This window comes from Marmota flaviventris, chromosome 7, assembly GCF_047511675.1.
Source record: "Marmota flaviventris isolate mMarFla1 chromosome 7, mMarFla1.hap1, whole genome shotgun sequence".
In the NCBI taxonomy this organism is placed as follows: Eukaryota; Metazoa; Chordata; class Mammalia; order Rodentia; family Sciuridae; genus Marmota; species Marmota flaviventris.
Window position 1 is genome coordinate 119,260,569 of NC_092504.1, and position 17,211 is coordinate 119,277,779.

General features: G+C 32.4%; 1 protein-coding gene across 5 annotated transcripts in view; it reads left to right on the forward strand.

Moving 5' to 3' along the window:
* Lrba (LPS responsive beige-like anchor protein) overlaps nt 1-17,211 on the forward strand; it is a 701,372-nt gene that overhangs the window by 146,414 nt on the left and 537,747 nt on the right. For all 5 annotated transcript variants that reach the window (XM_071614622.1, XM_071614623.1, XM_071614624.1 and 2 more), the window contains exons 17-21: nt 6,556-6,648; nt 7,993-8,101; nt 8,726-8,807; nt 10,979-11,102; nt 11,372-11,564. In XM_071614622.1, coding sequence (XP_071470723.1) covers nt 6,556-6,648; nt 7,993-8,101; nt 8,726-8,807; nt 10,979-11,102; nt 11,372-11,564 — 601 coding nt within the window. The remainder of the gene's footprint in view (nt 1-6,555; nt 6,649-7,992; nt 8,102-8,725; nt 8,808-10,978; nt 11,103-11,371; nt 11,565-17,211) is intronic.

The following is a 17,211-nucleotide window of genomic DNA, read 5'->3' on the forward strand; positions in this document are numbered from 1 at the left end:
TTCTTTATCAAATTGTGGGAGTTTTTTCCATAATTTCTGCAGATGTTTTTCTGCCTCTTTCCTGTTTCGTTTTGTTTTTGCACTCTCATTACACTGAAATTGGCACACTACATTGTCTTATAGGTCTCTAAACATTGGTTAAGTTTTCATCCACACATTTTTTTCTCTTTGTTCTTCAGATTGGATAATTTGTTTTGGTTTTTCTTCAGGTTCACAGAATCTTTATTTTGCCTCCCGAATCTGCAGGTGAGCAACTCTGAAGTAAATTCCTTGTTTTCTCTTCTTGAATTTTTCATTTCTAGGATTTCCATGTGGCTTTTATTAATAGTTTCTCTTTATAAAGATACTCCAGTTTTTAAGTCATTGTCAGTCTTTTTTTTTGGGGGGGGCATAGCATTTTAAAATTTGTCGAACATATTTATTATACATCTTTGAAAAATCTCATATTCAGAACTTAAGAGAAAGTTTGATTATTTTTCTTTTCCTGATTATGGGTTATACTTTTTTTTTTTGTTTCTTTGCATATGTAATACTTTTGTTTGAAAACTAGGCATTCTGGGTAAGTATCAGAGCAACTCTGGACTCTTTTTTTTTCCATAGTAGTTAGGTTTGTTTTTTTTTTTAAATAACTTGCCTTCTGTTCTCCATGGTCCGCAGCTTGATTTCTCTGTGCTCCATATTTTGTTTTTCTTTTTTTATTTAACACAGCATGCCAAGGGTTTATTTTGCTTCAGTATTTCTTACAGGTTAGTTAATGATTCATGTAGAGGTTGTGATCGATTTCTTTCAGCCCATAATGTCCACATCCTCTCTTGATCCACTTGTGTTTGGGGATTGCATTCCAACTCATAGCTACTTCTCCCTTCTCCTTTGCATTCTCTTCCAATCTGCAAGAACTGTGGGAGCATGTATCTCAGTCCTTCGATGGCTTTTTCATGTTCAGCATCTCCCTGTTAAATTTCTGACAGGTCTGCTGCTCACCCTGAATTGTGACTGCAGCCTTGGTCTAGCAAAGCTGCTGTTTTTTCCCCATTGACTCATAACCAGATCTGCCACTTTCAGCTGGTAACTGTGGTTTTCATTCTTTAAGTCAGGCTTGCCCTCTCAGAAAACAACACTACTGCTTTTTGTTGCTGGTCCAAAGTTGGTAAAGCTACAGTTCTCCCTGGCTAACCCAGGTGGTAGTGAGAGCCATAACCCCAACAATATGCCAGTGATTCTTGGCTTTTTTTTTTTTTAACCTGATTTTCTTGCAATTTCCTCAGAATAAATACTTCCCAGCTTGTTGTCTTTCCGTAGTCAATTCCAAATGCCCTGAAATGGATGTATCTGAAAATCTTGTTCAGGTTTTTGTTTGCTTGTTTGTTTTTTGAAATATTTTTTTGTGAAGGAAAAGTGCTGACCTCTACATTAGCACTGATGGAAGTTATTTCCTCTATTTTATTTTTATAATGTTTCAAGTTTTGCTGCTTTTCTCAATCTTCTATTTATTTCATGAAGAAATAAAATTTTTTTCTGATTTGGACTGATATTTAGAGAGGTAAAGAATTAATTTCATTTCAGTGTAGTCAGTTTACTTTCAAACAATAGATAAAGAGATTTTTAAAATATTATATTGATTAAAAATAACTTTTTAAAAAAATATTTATTTTTTAATTGTAGTTGGACACAATATCTTTTTTTTATTAATTTATTTTTATGTGGTGCTAAGGAGTGAACCCAGGGCCATGCACGTGCTAGGCAAGCACTCTACTGCTGAGCCACAACTCAAGCTCATGATTAAAAATAACTTTTAAAGGATGAGTATTCCTTTAAGTCTGATTTATCTCATATGGTACTATTCCTTGAGTCCAAAAAATTTATTATTACATTTTAAAATGGTGGATTTTTTCGATTATTTTTTAGAGAGAGAGAGAGAGAGAGAGAGAGAGAGAGAGAGAGAGAGAGAGAATGAATCTAAGCTGGCTGTTGATATATAATTTCACTGGAATATAAGTACCATATTGTCCAAAGAACAACATGAAACACTTAATGGTGTATTTAGTGAAGTTTATGTGTTAAGTCACAGTTAAATTCAGGTATAAACATACTCTTAAATGGAGAAGATCGGAAAATTGAAGAGGGACTAGTCTTTATTTTTATTTTTTATTTATTTATTTTTTATTGTTAGTTGTCCAAAACATTACAAAGCTCTTGACATATCATATTTCATACATTTGATTCAAGCAGATTATGAACTCACATTTTTACCCTTTATACATATTGCAGATTCACATCGGTTACACATTCACTTTTTTACATACTGCCATACTAGTGTCTGTTGTATTCTGCTGCCCTTCCTATCCTCTACTATCCCCCCACTCCTCCCCTCCCCGCCCCTCCCCTCCCATCTTCTCTCTCTACCCCATCTACTGTAATTCATTTCTCTCTCTTGTTTTTTTTCCCCTTTCCCCTCACTTCCCCTTATATGTAATTTTGTATAACAATGAGGGTCTCCTTCCTTTACCATGCAATTTCCCTTCTCTCTCTCTTTCCCTCCCCCCTCTCGTCCCTGTTTAATGGTGATCTTCTTCTCATTCTCTTCCTCCCTGTTCTGTTCTTAGTTGCTCTCCTTATATCAAAGATGTCATTTGGCATTTGTTTTTTAGGGATTGACTAGCTTCACTTAGCATAATCTGCTCTAGTGCCATCCATTTCCCTGCAAATTCCATGATTTTGTCATTTTTTAGTGCAGAGTAATACTCCATTGTATATAAATGCCACATTTTTTTTAATCCATTCATCTATTGAAGGGCATCTAGTTTGGTTCTACAGTCTAGCTATTGTGAATTGTGCTGCTATGTACATCGTTGTAGCAGTATCCCTATAGTATGCTCTTTTAAGGTCTTTAGGGAATAGTCCAAGAAGGGGAATAGCTGGGTCAAATGGTGGTTCCATTCCCAGCTTTCCAAGGAATCTCTGTACTGCTTTCCAAATTGGCTGCACCAATTTGCAGCCCCACCAGCAATGTACAAGTGTACCCTTTTCCCCACATCCTCGCCAGCACTTGTTGTTGTTTGACTTCATAATGGCTGCCAATCTTACTGGAGTGAGATGGTATCTTAGGGTGGTTTTGATTTGCATTTCTCTGACTGCTAGAGATGGTGAGCATTTTTTCATGTACTTGTTGATTGACTGTATGTCCTCCTCTGAGAAGTGTCTGTTCAGGTCCTTGGCCCATTTGTTGATTGGGTTATTTGTTATCTTATTGTTTAATTTTTTGAGTTCTTTGTATACTCTGGATATTAGGGCTCTATCTGAACTGTGAAGAGTAAAAATTTGTTCCCAGGATGTAGGCTCCCTATTTACCTCTCTTATTGTTTCTCTTGCTGAGAAAAAACTTTTTAGTTTAAGTACATTGTAAAAGCTATCTATGCTAAGCCTCAGGCTAGCATCATTCTGAATGGAGAAAAATTGAAGGCATTCCCTCTAAAATCTGAAACAAGACAGGGATGCCCTCTATCACCACTTCTATTCAATATAGTTCTCGAAACACTGGCCAGAGCAATTAGACAGACGAAAGAAATTAAAGGCATAAAAATAGGAAAAGCAGAACTTAAATTATCACTATTTGCGTTCGACATGATTCTATACCTAGAAGACCCAAAAGGGTCTACAAAGAAACTACTAGAACTAATAAATGAATTCAGCAAAGTGGCAGGATATAAAATCAACACGCATAAATCGAAGGCATTTCTGTATATCAGCAACAAAACTTCTGAAATGGAAATGAGGAAAACCACTCCATTCACAATATCCTCAAAGAAAATAAGATACTTGGGAATCAACCTAACAAAAGGGGTGAAAGATTTATACAATGAAAACTACAGAAACCTAAAGAGAGAGATAGAAGAAGTTCTTAGAAGATGGAAAAATGTACCCTGTACATGGATAGGCAGAACTAACATCATCAAAATGGTGATATTACCCAAAGTTCTCTACAGGTTTAATGCGATGCCAATCAAAATCCCAATGGCATTTCTTGTAGAAATAGATAAAGCAATCATGAAATTCATATGGAAAAACAAAAGACCCAGAATAGCAAAAGCAATTCTAAGCAGGAAGTGTGAATCTGGAGGTATAGCAATACCAGATTTCAAACAGTACTACAGAGCAATAGTAACAAAAACAGCATGGTACTGGTACCAAAACAGGCAGGTGGACCAATGGTACAGAATAGAGGACCCAGAGACCAATCCACAAAATTACAACTTTCTTATATTTGATAAAGGGGCTAAAAGCATGCAATGGAGGAAGGATAGCATCTTCAACAAATGGTGCTGGGAAAACTGGAAATCCATATGCAACAAAATGAAACTGAATCCCTTTCTCTCGCCATGCACAAAAGTTAACTCAAAATGGATCAAGGAGCTTGATATCAAATCAGAGACTCTGCGTCTGATAGAAGAAAAAGTTGGCTCCGATCTACATATTGTGGAGTCGGGGTCCAAATTCCTTAATAGGACACCCATAGCACAAGAGTTAATAACAAGAATCAACAAATGGGACTAGTCTATAGTGGTAAAAGATAATTTAAAAGTGCCAAACTGGGTTGGAATAGGCAGTGGCATTTCCAAAATATGATTGGCCATTTAATTTTCATCAAATAAATGTCTACATTTAGATTTTAAATACAAAGTTTTTTCTACTGTCAAATTATTTAACTTTATCTCTGATATTGAATTCACTATTTTAGAGCATTTGGCATTTCTTAGAAGCGACTATTTTTAAATTCGGTGTCATTCTCCTCATATGTCCTGCTTCAATTGTGAATTTTGAATTTTTGAGTCTATTCTAATGAAGGTTTTTAATATCTATGAAGAGAATGAAATAATGTTACTATTTAAATTTCCCTTTCATGTATTCGTTACTTGAATTTTATTTTCTTCATTGAAAATGTCATTATATATATACTATAATGTTTTCCAATTAAAAATATATGTAATATCCATATGCATTTATTGAACATAGCATCAGAGTAAAGCCATTGCATGAAAATATTCTCAGATTTTAATATTATTTATCATGGGTTACTTTTGTTATCTTATACTTTCCTCTGTTTTGAAATAGGGCAGTGCACATGTGTTTGTAATTATTTCATGAATAGATAAAATTATAAGTGATGCACTACAGGGTTTTTCCCCTGTGTCTAATGTGCGAGGTACTTTTATGTGTGTTTGTGTGTGTGAATGAAGTAGTAACCAAACTTTGATTAAAAAGCAAAATAGGCCTGTTTAAGAAAATCTACTGCTTAAATTTAGCAAGTTGAATAAAACCAATTGGATTCTGATTTGGACAAAAATGTTCTATGTTAAAAATTAGTGTACATAAATATTAAGTGCAGATGCAGTTCAAGTTATTTTGTTCTCCTCATGTTCTTTTTTTTTTAATTAGTTGCTGAAGACAATACAATGATCTTGACATATCATACATTTGATTCAAATGGGGTATGAATTCTCATTTTTCCACGTGTACAGATTGCAGGATCACATGTTCTTGATCCTAACAAACATTATTTAAAAGTTATTAATAATATCTGAAGTTTACATCTTGATTAAACCATTGTGATTTTGACCAAAACTATGTATTACTTTATAGCAAGAGTAGTTTTTAATATGTTAAAAGCATCTGAGTATATTGTTTTTGAAACCAGTATTAACTGTATATCAATTTTTTATAAATCAATAATTTTCATTTTGCTTAATTTAAATCACTGAAGAAGAGAAACCTACAGAACTATTAGTGTTGTCCTCATGAATGACAACACTAATCATTCTGTAAGTTAACAGTTTCTGTAGTAAGATTTGTATTAAAAAATAACTAATTTCTTATATCTCATGAGATAATATAAATTTAATGGAATTTAAACAGAATCAAGCTATTACTACATATACTTTTTATTCATGCACATCTTTTCTCATTATCACTATTTAAAAAAATATTTTTTTAGTTGTAAATGGACTCAATATCTTTTTATTGATTTATTTTTTTGTGGTGCTAAGGATCGAACCCAGTGCCTCACATCTGTGAGGCAAGTGATCTACCACTGAGCTACAGCCCCAGCCCTCTAATTATCATTCTTTACTAGCCTGTTCATTTGCTCTCTATGGTGACAATCACTTCCAAATTTAAATGTGTACCACTAGTCAATGCTTTATTTGTACTGACTTTAAACTTGTTTGGGAATTTTTAGAGGATGTTGATAAGCCTCTGTGAGAGGAAAAAAAAGTGTCTGAAAACCAGCTTGATGCATTTAAATTTGCCTCTGTGTATGCATGAAAAGTTACCACATTTCCTGAATTCTAATTCATTCTCATTTCTTGGTTTTGAGGAAAATGAACTCTATAATGTGCCTGAATTTATCAAGTTTTTAAATGTCAGAAAAGTATATTATATTCATGTATATATTACTTGAAATATGTGTGTAATAATAATATAAATAAGTATATGTACTTTAAATCTTTACTTTTGAAAATTATACTCAGAATAGTTTGTTTTTAATTTCTATTCATTTAGTGTTATTTACAAACTTCTGGCATCAAAAAGTGAAGGGATACGAGTACAAGCTCTCAAGGCAATGGGCTATTTTTTAAAACATCTGGCCCCAAAGTGAGTATGCATGAAAACTAAAATGGACTATTATTTATTACTCATTTATTTTATAAGCTTTTGGCAATAGTGCTTCTGTTCTGTGTTCCCTTTGGTTTCTTTTTTTTTGGTGCTAGGGTCTTGAAAATTTTTATTCATTAATACATATACTTTAAAAATTAAAAAAAATTTTTAGTTGTCAATAGACCTTTATTTTTTTTATGTATATGTGGTGCTGAGAGTTGAACCCAGGGCCTTACATGTGGTAGGCAAGTGCTCTACCACTGATCCACAGCCCCAACCCAAATACATATACTTTTAAATCCATAGTACATATTTAAAAATAAAGTTGTACAAAAGTATGTAGTTTTTTTTAAAATATAAAAAGCATTTAAGTTATTACTATATTTTGGGTTAACTATGAAAATTAGTTTGAGAATTAGTATGTTACATTCAATTTTAGAAACTGTGAAGACTTCATTCAGTGACTTGCACCATCATTTGCAGTTTCTGAGCTATAAATCTGAAACATAACCTGAATATGTGTCACTTAGTGTGTTCTGAATACTTGGGCTTACGAAAACTTGAAACTGCCACATTTAGTTTCTTAGTGGAATGCACACAATCTATTCTGTACATTTTTTCTCTTACCAAAAGTAGTTTATTATAAAAATTTAAATGTTATAGGTTTAAGTAGTGCTGTAAAGTTCAATTTTTAAGGTTTTGTTGGAACACAAGTACAGTAATTTATTTGCATATTATCTATGACTGTTTTAATGATATAAGGACAGTGCTAATATGTGACAGAAACCATATGGTCCAAAAGCCTAGAATATTTACTGTCCAAACATTTTCAGAATAGGTTTGCTGATCCCAGGAATGAAATTAAAGTTTGTGATCTTTTAGTTTGAAAGTTTATGCTTGAAATGGTAATTTTGGTCCATGTGTTTTTGTAGTATTTATCTTTTTAAATTATCTTGACATTTCTTCTGTCTTTTCCTCCCTGTTGCTTTTCTCTTATAGTGTGTAATTACACTTGAGATGATCATCCCCTGGAGAGTCTGTCTGAGTGCTAGCAGATAGTAGCAACTAGCTAAATAAATAATTACTCTGAAGATTGTGGTGAAAGGTTTTGTAGTGTTGTGGCATAACCAATCTTACTGTTTTTAACTTTAACTATGCCTATATTGTAGTTAGCATTTCTCTAGTTAAATGTTTTGAGGTTTAAAAGTACTAGGTTAAAGAACATGGGAGAGTAACTGAGGTGGAGTTTGTAATCTGAAAAACATTTTTATGTTTCCTTTATACAACTTACATACTAAATAGTGTGTAATAAAACTTGCATTTGATGATTTCTTTCTATAGGAGAAAAGCAGAAGTCATGCTTGGGCATGGATTGTTTTCATTGCTAGCTGAGAGACTCATGCTTCAGACAAATCTAATAACAATGACCACATATAATGTTCTTTTTGAGGTAGGAATTTAGTTAGAATTTACTGTTGCTAATTTCTTATTATTTTTATAATAAGAAATAATAATAAGTATCTGTGTAATTGAGATGTCAGTGTCTAAATAAAATTAGACCATTTAGGTTTATAATGCACAATTTTGAAATATTTATATAAATCAGATATGGCTGCACTTTTATAAAGCCATTAATTCGTGAATTACTAAACAAAGTAGTTATCCCAGTTTACTTATTTCCTCCATTGAATTGACTATTTGATGTTTCACTTTATAAGTAAAAATAACATGTTGAAATGATTTATTTTATGTGCTTTAAAATATTTATCATTGAAATATTATACCATATACTAGATTTTGATGATCATTGTACTTCGAGTTCCTTAGTAGTTATGCTAATATTGTGATTATGCAAATGCAGTATATTCCTTTTATAGATTATTTTTATTTTTTTAGTTCTTTTTAGATGTACATGACAGTAGAGTGTACTTTGACATATTATAAATACATGGAGTAAAACTCATTAGAATCTCATTCCTGTGGTTGTACATGATGTGGAGTTACACTGGTTGTGTATTCATAGATGAACATAGGAAAGTTATGTCTCATTCATTCTACTCTTTTTCTTTTGTAGATTCTTATTGAACAGATTTGTACTCAGGTGATACATAAACAGCATCCAGATCCTGATTCTTCAGTAAAGATTCAAAATCCTCGTATGTATTTTACACACTTTAAAAACACTATTTTTGCTACTTAAAGAGAAAGATACTATGAAAAACCCTAAGTTGATGTTGCTGAAACAGATTCTTAGATGAATATTTAATTCAGGGCATATAATACTTGTTTTATGTTGGATTTAACATCAAATTTACCTTTAGTTATTTGGCTTTTATAAAGGTTTTGAAGAATTTTATTCATCAGATCTTGATTTAATGTATGATCAAATTTTCAGCAAAGTTTCAATGTTAGTATTTTGTGAGGCTAACTTTCATGAATCACAGAGGTAGTTTTCATTTTAAATTACTGTCAACATAAGAATACTAAATTTGGAATGGGAAAATATGTTTATTCTTTATTGTATATGAATGTAGTCTGGACAGTCTTTTGATATTTAGAATTCTTAAGTACTTGAACATTTTTCATCTTGTTTTTTAGAGGATCATGGTGTAAAAATAAGTAGTTTGTAGGGTTTTGAAATTTGATTACTTTTTGTTTTGTGAGGTGTTTGTGGAGCATGCTACTTCATGCAAATTTTTAAAAGATGGCGCTGAAGTTTCCCTTTGCTTTTAGAGAATATGATGTCATTAGTTTTGAGATTAAAAATAAATGAAAATCTTGAATGTGCCAATTTTAGAATAATATAACATTAGCCCATTTTGTGTTGCTGTAACAGAATATGGATAATTTAAAGGACCAGAAATTTATTTTATCATAGTTTTGGAGGCTGGAAAGTTTTATATGAATGTTACAGTTGTTGGTCTGGTGAAGGTAAAGAAGGTAGTAGAGCAAGCTAGCCAAAGTCTATGTGAAGCCTTATGAGGGCCTTAAATCTCATTTAAAGAGCCCTCAGGGCCTCATCACCTCTTAAGATCCCACTATTGGTATCACATCAGCAATACTTGGAGGGAATACATTCAAATCATAGCAGTTCGTCTACCTAAGACTAATGCACTGGCTTGGGAATGATAGTATAGTATGGTGGTTCACAATGGAGGCCACTTGGATTAACTCCTGGTTACATATCTTACTAGTTTTGTGACTTTTAGTCTATTAATTTTTAACTCTAAAAGAGATGATAATAGTATCAACTTCTTACTGTGTAAGGATTGGATTAATGGTATTTTTGTAAAACCGTCCCTTGTGGTAGTGTATTCTCAAAATTAGTGCAATTATCATCTTTTTTTATTATGATTATCATTGCTTAGTTAGAAAACTTTCGAATCAGTCATTAGAATTTAAAAGTTGCTCCCCAAATATCATTAATTGTATGAAAAAGGGTATTTTGAATTTACTGTTTCAGTATCACCTGAATCATTGGCAAAAGGCTGGTTTCGAATTCTTAAATTTTCAATTGGATATATTGTTTAATTTTAAATTCAGAGTTATGTTTTTTTAAATCTATAAAGTGCTGGATTAAATGCATATTTTTAGCATATATTTTTCTTTAAGTTAAATTCTGGAAATTTTAGTTTTACACTAAGATTATCACAGTAGCACTCTTGTTTGCATTTGTTGGGGAGGTTAGAAGTGGAATAGATTTTAATTTCCTTTGGAATTTTTGTCTCTAATTTTACTTTTAAAATTATAGAGGAAGATCTTCACAGCTTTCACTTTTGAAAGGAATGACTATGTACATACCATAAGTTGTTTGCAGAATCTGAATGTATCTTTTTTTTCCTGAAATTTTAATTATAGTGCTTTTACTTTTTGTTTTTAAAATCAACTTTACTGTTAGGCAGAGACTAAAGAGAGTTGCCAGCAGTTTTGCTTTCATTTCTTCATTTATAATTTGAACTAGTTTTATTTTATCCTTTTAAAATCCAACTGTGGGGCTAAGGGTGTAACTCAATAGTAGAGTGTTTGCCTAGCATGTGCAAGGTCCTGCTGGGCTTGAGCCCCAGCATTGGGGGTGGGGGAGAAATTCAACTCTGCTTTATATATTCAAGTCATGGAATAAAATCCTTCTCTTGTTTATCATTACTTTCTAATGAATATATTATTATTCCTTATGTAAACTTTTTTTTTTTTAGTTAACAGAAGAGGATTTTTTCAGTAGATATTTATGAAAAGGAAACTAAAAAATATTGTAATACATTAATGACCTTCCTTCATGAATTTTTTTTATTGTGTTTTGGTTTTTACTAATTAATGAACTATCTTGCAGAGATACTAAAAGTAATTGCGACCCTACTTCGAAATTCTCCCCAGTGCCAAGAGAGCATGGAGGTTCGCCGAGCCTTTCTTTCTGACATGATTAAACTTTTTAATAACAGTAGAGAAAACAGGAGGTAAGCTGGATCAGAAAGCATTGATTTGAAACGTTGAAGTCTAATTTTGTATGAGCCTGTTATTGTCTTAGCAAAATTGCTTAGGAAATACTGTGAAATGAATTTCCATATTTTTTTCTTATTAAAAGCATGTAAATAATGTACCAGAGTTAAGAGTTGTTAATACCACATTGTTTTGTGTTTGTGTTTTTTTTTAAACCTGTACTTTCTCAAAAATTTTCAGATGATTTCATTTTTTCAATAATTTGGTATACTTTTACAATTTTCAGGAGCTTGCTACAGTGTTCTGTGTGGCAAGAGTGGATGCTTTCTCTCTGCTATTTTAATCCCAAGAATTCAGATGAGCAAAAGATAACAGAAATGGTATATGCCATATTCAGAATCCTACTTTACCATGCAGTCAAATATGAGTGGGGTGGCTGGCGTGTGTGGGTAGACACCTTATCAATCACACATTCAAAGGTAAGTTTCATTATTAAAGTATAGTACTTTAAATATTTTATAATTTTGAATTTTACTGAATTAAGAAATTCATATAATAACATGGAAAAAAGGAAAGTTATTCTCTGAAAGTAAAGTGAAAACTAAAAAAGGAATCAATAAAACAAAATATTTCCAACTTAAGAATCCAAATAACTTCAAATGTCAATCTTCTGTGCGTTTAACTTAATGAAGTCAATGCTACTCATGTAGCAGCATTTTGGAATTAGTAAGTAAACACTTTTTGTGAATTTTGCAGTTGTTCAGAGCTTTTGAACACAAGGTGGCGCACTATATTCAAAGATGGGAATTTGTTTTAGTAGTGTAAGGTGGTTGAGATTCTGCTAGGCTGTTTTTGTTTTTAAACGTAAAGCTAGGGTAAATTATTCATGTATAGCCTTTTTTTCTTCTTTTCTTCTTTTTTTTTTGTGGTGCTAGAGATTGAACCTTAGGGCCTTGTTCAGTCTCTCTACCAAGTGAAGTGTACCCCCAGCCTTATGTGTACCTTTTAAAAACAATAATTATGAAATATTATAGACATACTAAAATATACAAAGAACAGTATTTCTACCAACATTTATGAAATTGAGTTCCCTTTTCCAAATGCTTTGTCTGCCATTCTTTGTTCCACCTCTTCTCCCCACACTGTGATTTGGTATTGTCATTTTTGTCTCTTTTTTATACTTTTACTTTTTATTGTTGTGTTGGGGATTGAATCCAGACCTTTGTGTGTGTTGGGCAAATGCTCTACCAGTGAGCTACAACCCTTGACTCTTTAAAACTCTCCACAATAAGTTAATTTTATTTTTCATATTTAAACTTAAGATATGTGCTATCACACTAAATGAATTTCTTATAAACTATTGTTTTTATTTACTATTGTTTGAGATTCACTGCCATTGATCCCTGTAGTGGTATTCATTTTCTCATATTGTCTTATGTGGTGTGACCTTATCCGTTTATTCATTGATGAACAACATATCATACATATTCAAGACTTTCTCTGTATATATTTTTAGAAGTGGAATTGCTAATTCATAAGGTTTAAGTGTTGAACTTTAGATGTGTTGATCTTGAGATAATGTAAAAGTTTTTACAAAGTAGCCTTACCTGTTTATATTTTCACCAGCAGTGTTTAAGTTCTCAGTGCTGCACATCACCTCATTGCTTGGCTTTTCTGGCATTTTGAAGATTTGTTCATTGTATCATCATATTCCCAATATGCATTTTCTTGCATTTGGGGATTTCTTTATATATACTTGGTCTTAATATTTTGTTAGATGAATGACATCTCCCAATTTGTGGCTTATCTGTTTATTTTTAGAGTTTTATGTTTGTACCTAGAGGGAAAATTTCCCATTTCAAATAATTGGTAAAATTTGTGGTGTAGGCTATTTGTACCTTATTTAAGAACTTTTTTCTTATTCAGAAGGACTATAATTATTTAGATTATCATAAACTGAAAGGAAAAACAAAAATGAAAAATTTTGGCTTATGTTAAAATGCCTTACTGACTTTTAGGTTCTTATTCTGAAATATTTTTTCATTCTATAAGAATGTATTACTGTTTCCTAAAAGTATATGTTTTAAGTCTTTGAATAACCTTTAGTTATTTGAAAGTACCTAAGAATTATTCATTTGCCTCCTCTTTTTTCAGTGAGAAGAAGGCATGCAACAATTAGAAAGGTTTATGAGGATATCTTGGGTTGGAGGAACCACCCTACAAATTTTCATTTAAGTTAAATCCAGTAGTAAATAAGAAAAATATGCGATATATAGTGTAGCTCTTCTTTTTATTTTTTATTTTTATTTTATTTTTAAAATTTATTTATTCATTTTAGTCACTGATGGACCTTTATTTTTTATTTATATGTGGTGCTGAGAATTAACCCAGTGCCTCACACATTCAAGGCAAGTGCTCTACCACTGAGCCACAACCATAGCCCCCTATTTTTTATTTTTTTAATATTTATTTTTTAGTTGTAGTTGGACACAATATCTTTATTTTGTGTATTTATTTTTATGTGGTGCTGAGGATTGAACCCAGGGCCTCACAGCGCTGGGCAGGAGCTCTACAGCTGAGCTATAACCCCAGCCCCTATAATGTAGCTCTTTTTAGTCACTACATTTTTGAGACTGATCAGTTTAGTTCAAAGAAGAGTTCAGCTATTCATAACCTAAGGACCAAATTCTGCATGACCTGTTTCTGTAAATAAAATTTTATTAGAACATAGCCACTCCCATTCATTTGTATGTTATATATAACTGTTTTTCATTTCAAGAATAAAGTTGAGTGCTACAGAAATGACCTGGCCCTCAAAGCCTAAAATATTTACTGTTTGACCCTTTATAGTAATTGTTTGCCACTCCTTGTGTAAATTGATTTAGTTTGTACTGATATCAGCCATCCTGGTTTCTGTTGTAGAGGGCTGGTACATTTGGGACTGATTCTCTGTTAAGGCCGTTTTGATTCTTTACAAAAAGATCATGAGAAAAATAGGATTGAACTTACGGAATTCTAGGTTAGGGAAATGCCAAGTATAAAACAGATTTTTCATAATTAGTTCTAAAGAGTATATGTCTGTTCCTTTAGTTTCTTTGCATCTTTAAGAAGGATAGATAGAGGATATGTTCTGTAGAGCAGTAATTGTTGATGTGTATCCTAAATGAGGCTTTTACAGAGGTAGCGTGCTCGCCTGGCATGTGTGCGGCCTGGGTTCCATCCTCAGCACCACATGCAAACAAAGATGTTGTGTCCGCCAAAAACTAAAAAATCAAAAACAAAAACACACAAAAAAACAACCCCCCCCCAAAAAAAAAACCCCATAAATATTAAAATTCTCTCTCTCTCTTAAAAAAAAAAAAAAGAATTTATGACAAAGAGTTCTAACCAGTCCATTTGTATGAGTAATGAATGAACATGAAATTTGGAGACAGGACATTTCTAAGTTAAATACTGATTTATAGCAATTATTAGCTATGAAATTATTACCTCCTTTTTTCAATTAAAAAAATTTTTTAGTTGCAGATGGACAAATACAGTTGTTTTGTTTATTTTTATGTGGTGCTGAGGATTGAACCCATCGACTTACACTTGCGAGGTAAATGCTCTACTCCTGAGCCACAATCCCAGCCCTTATTAGCTCCTTTTTAATAATGTATTTTATTCGGTCCCTATATCAAAAATATTTTTCAACATCTAATTAATATAGAATTTTAAGATATTTTACATTCTTTTTAATGATATCTTTTAAAATTTTTATATCTTTTTAATTAGTGCTGTATAATTAAACATAATAGTGGAATTTGTTGTTGCATATTTGAACTTATGCACATTTTTAAACTTCTTCAACCATTAGTATCTAGGCTAGAAGTAGAAAATGTGGTTGTGTGTGTGTGTGTGATGTTGTTGAACGTTGTTACAGCTGTTTCATTATCCTATTCATTCTTTTTTTCTCATTTTCACTACTTCTGCCTTAACTCAGGTTCCTGTCACTTCATATTTTTATTTTAATACAACTTTTAAAAAGAAGAATTAATTGTATCTAAAATGATTTATGTAGTATGTATGCTATGAAGTGTTGCAATAGAAGAATTTTAATTATGCTACCCAACTTAGGAACTTACTGTGTGGTCTTCCCAGTCTAACTCCACCCCACCTCACCCCAAAGGTAATCACTATTTTAAATTTTAGTTTTGTAATTCCCATCTTTTAAAAAATGTTTGGAAGTATATTTTAAAACAATGTCTAATTTTTTCTTTAAATTTTTTGTACAAATGACATTATATTGAGTGGACTTTTTTATTACTTTTTTTTCATCAAATCTTTTATTTCTGTGATTATTTTTATTGTTACCTGTATCTTTGCTTAATTTGTTTTCACTGCTGTAACTCGGGTGCTGTAAGGCAGAGGTTTCAAGAGAGCTGTTATTTTTCTAGCTTCTTTTAACTCTGATCCACACACAGTAAGAAATTTATTATGACTTAGAATGTGTAATGCACCTGCATGCCTGTGTGTGTATTCATGATATAGCAGTTCCATGAAATAAGGTTTACCCTTACAAAACTTTGGCATATAGTGATACACTCTGATGTTTTCTGTGATTTTTTTTCACTTAAAAACTGCAGATAATGATCCCCGTATGTTGATTGTAGGACATGTAAGCTTGAATTTTCCTCAATTTGAAAATTTATTACTGAAGCAAATGTAACTAAGCAACGGAAGTGAGGAAGTGATAAGTCCTGTGATGTTCTTCCCTTTAACATTTGATACCTTGATATTGCTAGTTTTCTTTCTTTTTCATGCTTTTGTCTTTTGCATATTTTTCTGTTTTTTCTTTTTCTTCATGATGTTCGTTCGTTCGTTCGTTCCTTCCTCCCTCCCTCCCTCCCCTTCCCCCTTTTTTTTGTGGTTATGGAGACTGAACCCAGGGCCTGGTACATGGTAACCAAGTGCTCCGCCTAGAACTACACCCTCAGCACTTTGTATTTTATTTGGAGACAGGGCTCTCGAAGTTGTACTGTGTAGTTCAAACTGTGATCCTTCTGCCTCAGTCTCCTGAGGAGCTGAGATTGTACAGGCATGTGCCACCATGCTTGGCGATTTTTAGTTCTTTATACATTCTTAGATTACTTTTGGTCTGGATATTTCTAATAGTCTCTAACCTTAGATATTCTTTTCTTATTCGACTCATTAAACTAAAGTAACATATGATGTTGCTCCCCTCTATAAATACTTTGCTGTTTCTTAAAAGAAAAGCACATAAGATTTTTTTTAACAAAATAATTTCTGCCTTGTCTTTCATTGTTTCCCTTGGAAAAAAAATTTCTACCTATCTTTCACTATTTCACTTCTCAGAAATCCCCTGTCTAGCCATATAGTTTTAGTCCTGATCAGATTTACTATGCTTTATTAAATCTTCAACTTTGTTTACTTATGTGCCCCTTTGTATTTACCCAAATATTTTATATCTTTTTAATAGTTAATAAGTATCTGTGTCACTTCAAAATGAGTTTTCTTACTTTAAGGCTATGTTAGTCTGTGTGAATTCATAGCATGTAATTTTCTCTTATTGTTTCCTAAGTCATTCTTTTGAAGATGCTCTTATTCTCCTCTTTCCTTCACTTTCTCCTCCTACCTCCCAACCTCCAGATAATTAGTCTCCTCCATCTTGTGCCCTGATAGGTATGAACTCTGGTACTGGGTGTCTGCACCCGCAGTCACTGCCTGGTTAACACTCTCCCTCTGCCTGTCAGCATCTCTTTTCCCTTTTTAGTCACCATCTCCCTTCATCCTTCTCGTTTTCTGTTCTCTCTAGTGTCTCTGTTCACTGTGTACCCCTGCCTTCTGCTTCCCCCAGCTTATCTCTTTTCTCTTATTCTCATGTTAGTGAATATGTATCTGTTTGTGTCTGTGCCTTCTCTTCCCACCTTCTGTTGTTAGTTAGATACCTCACTGGTCTTTTTCAGTGATTCTCAGTAATTTTTTGTCTAGGTCTCATTCCAGTTGTCTACTTCTTTTCTTCCTCTTCTCACTTTTATCTTTCCTCTTCTTTTTATTCCTTATTCTTCTTCCTCTTTGTTCTTTCTGTCTTATATTTGTACTTTCTAGTAATGATGAAAGATTGAA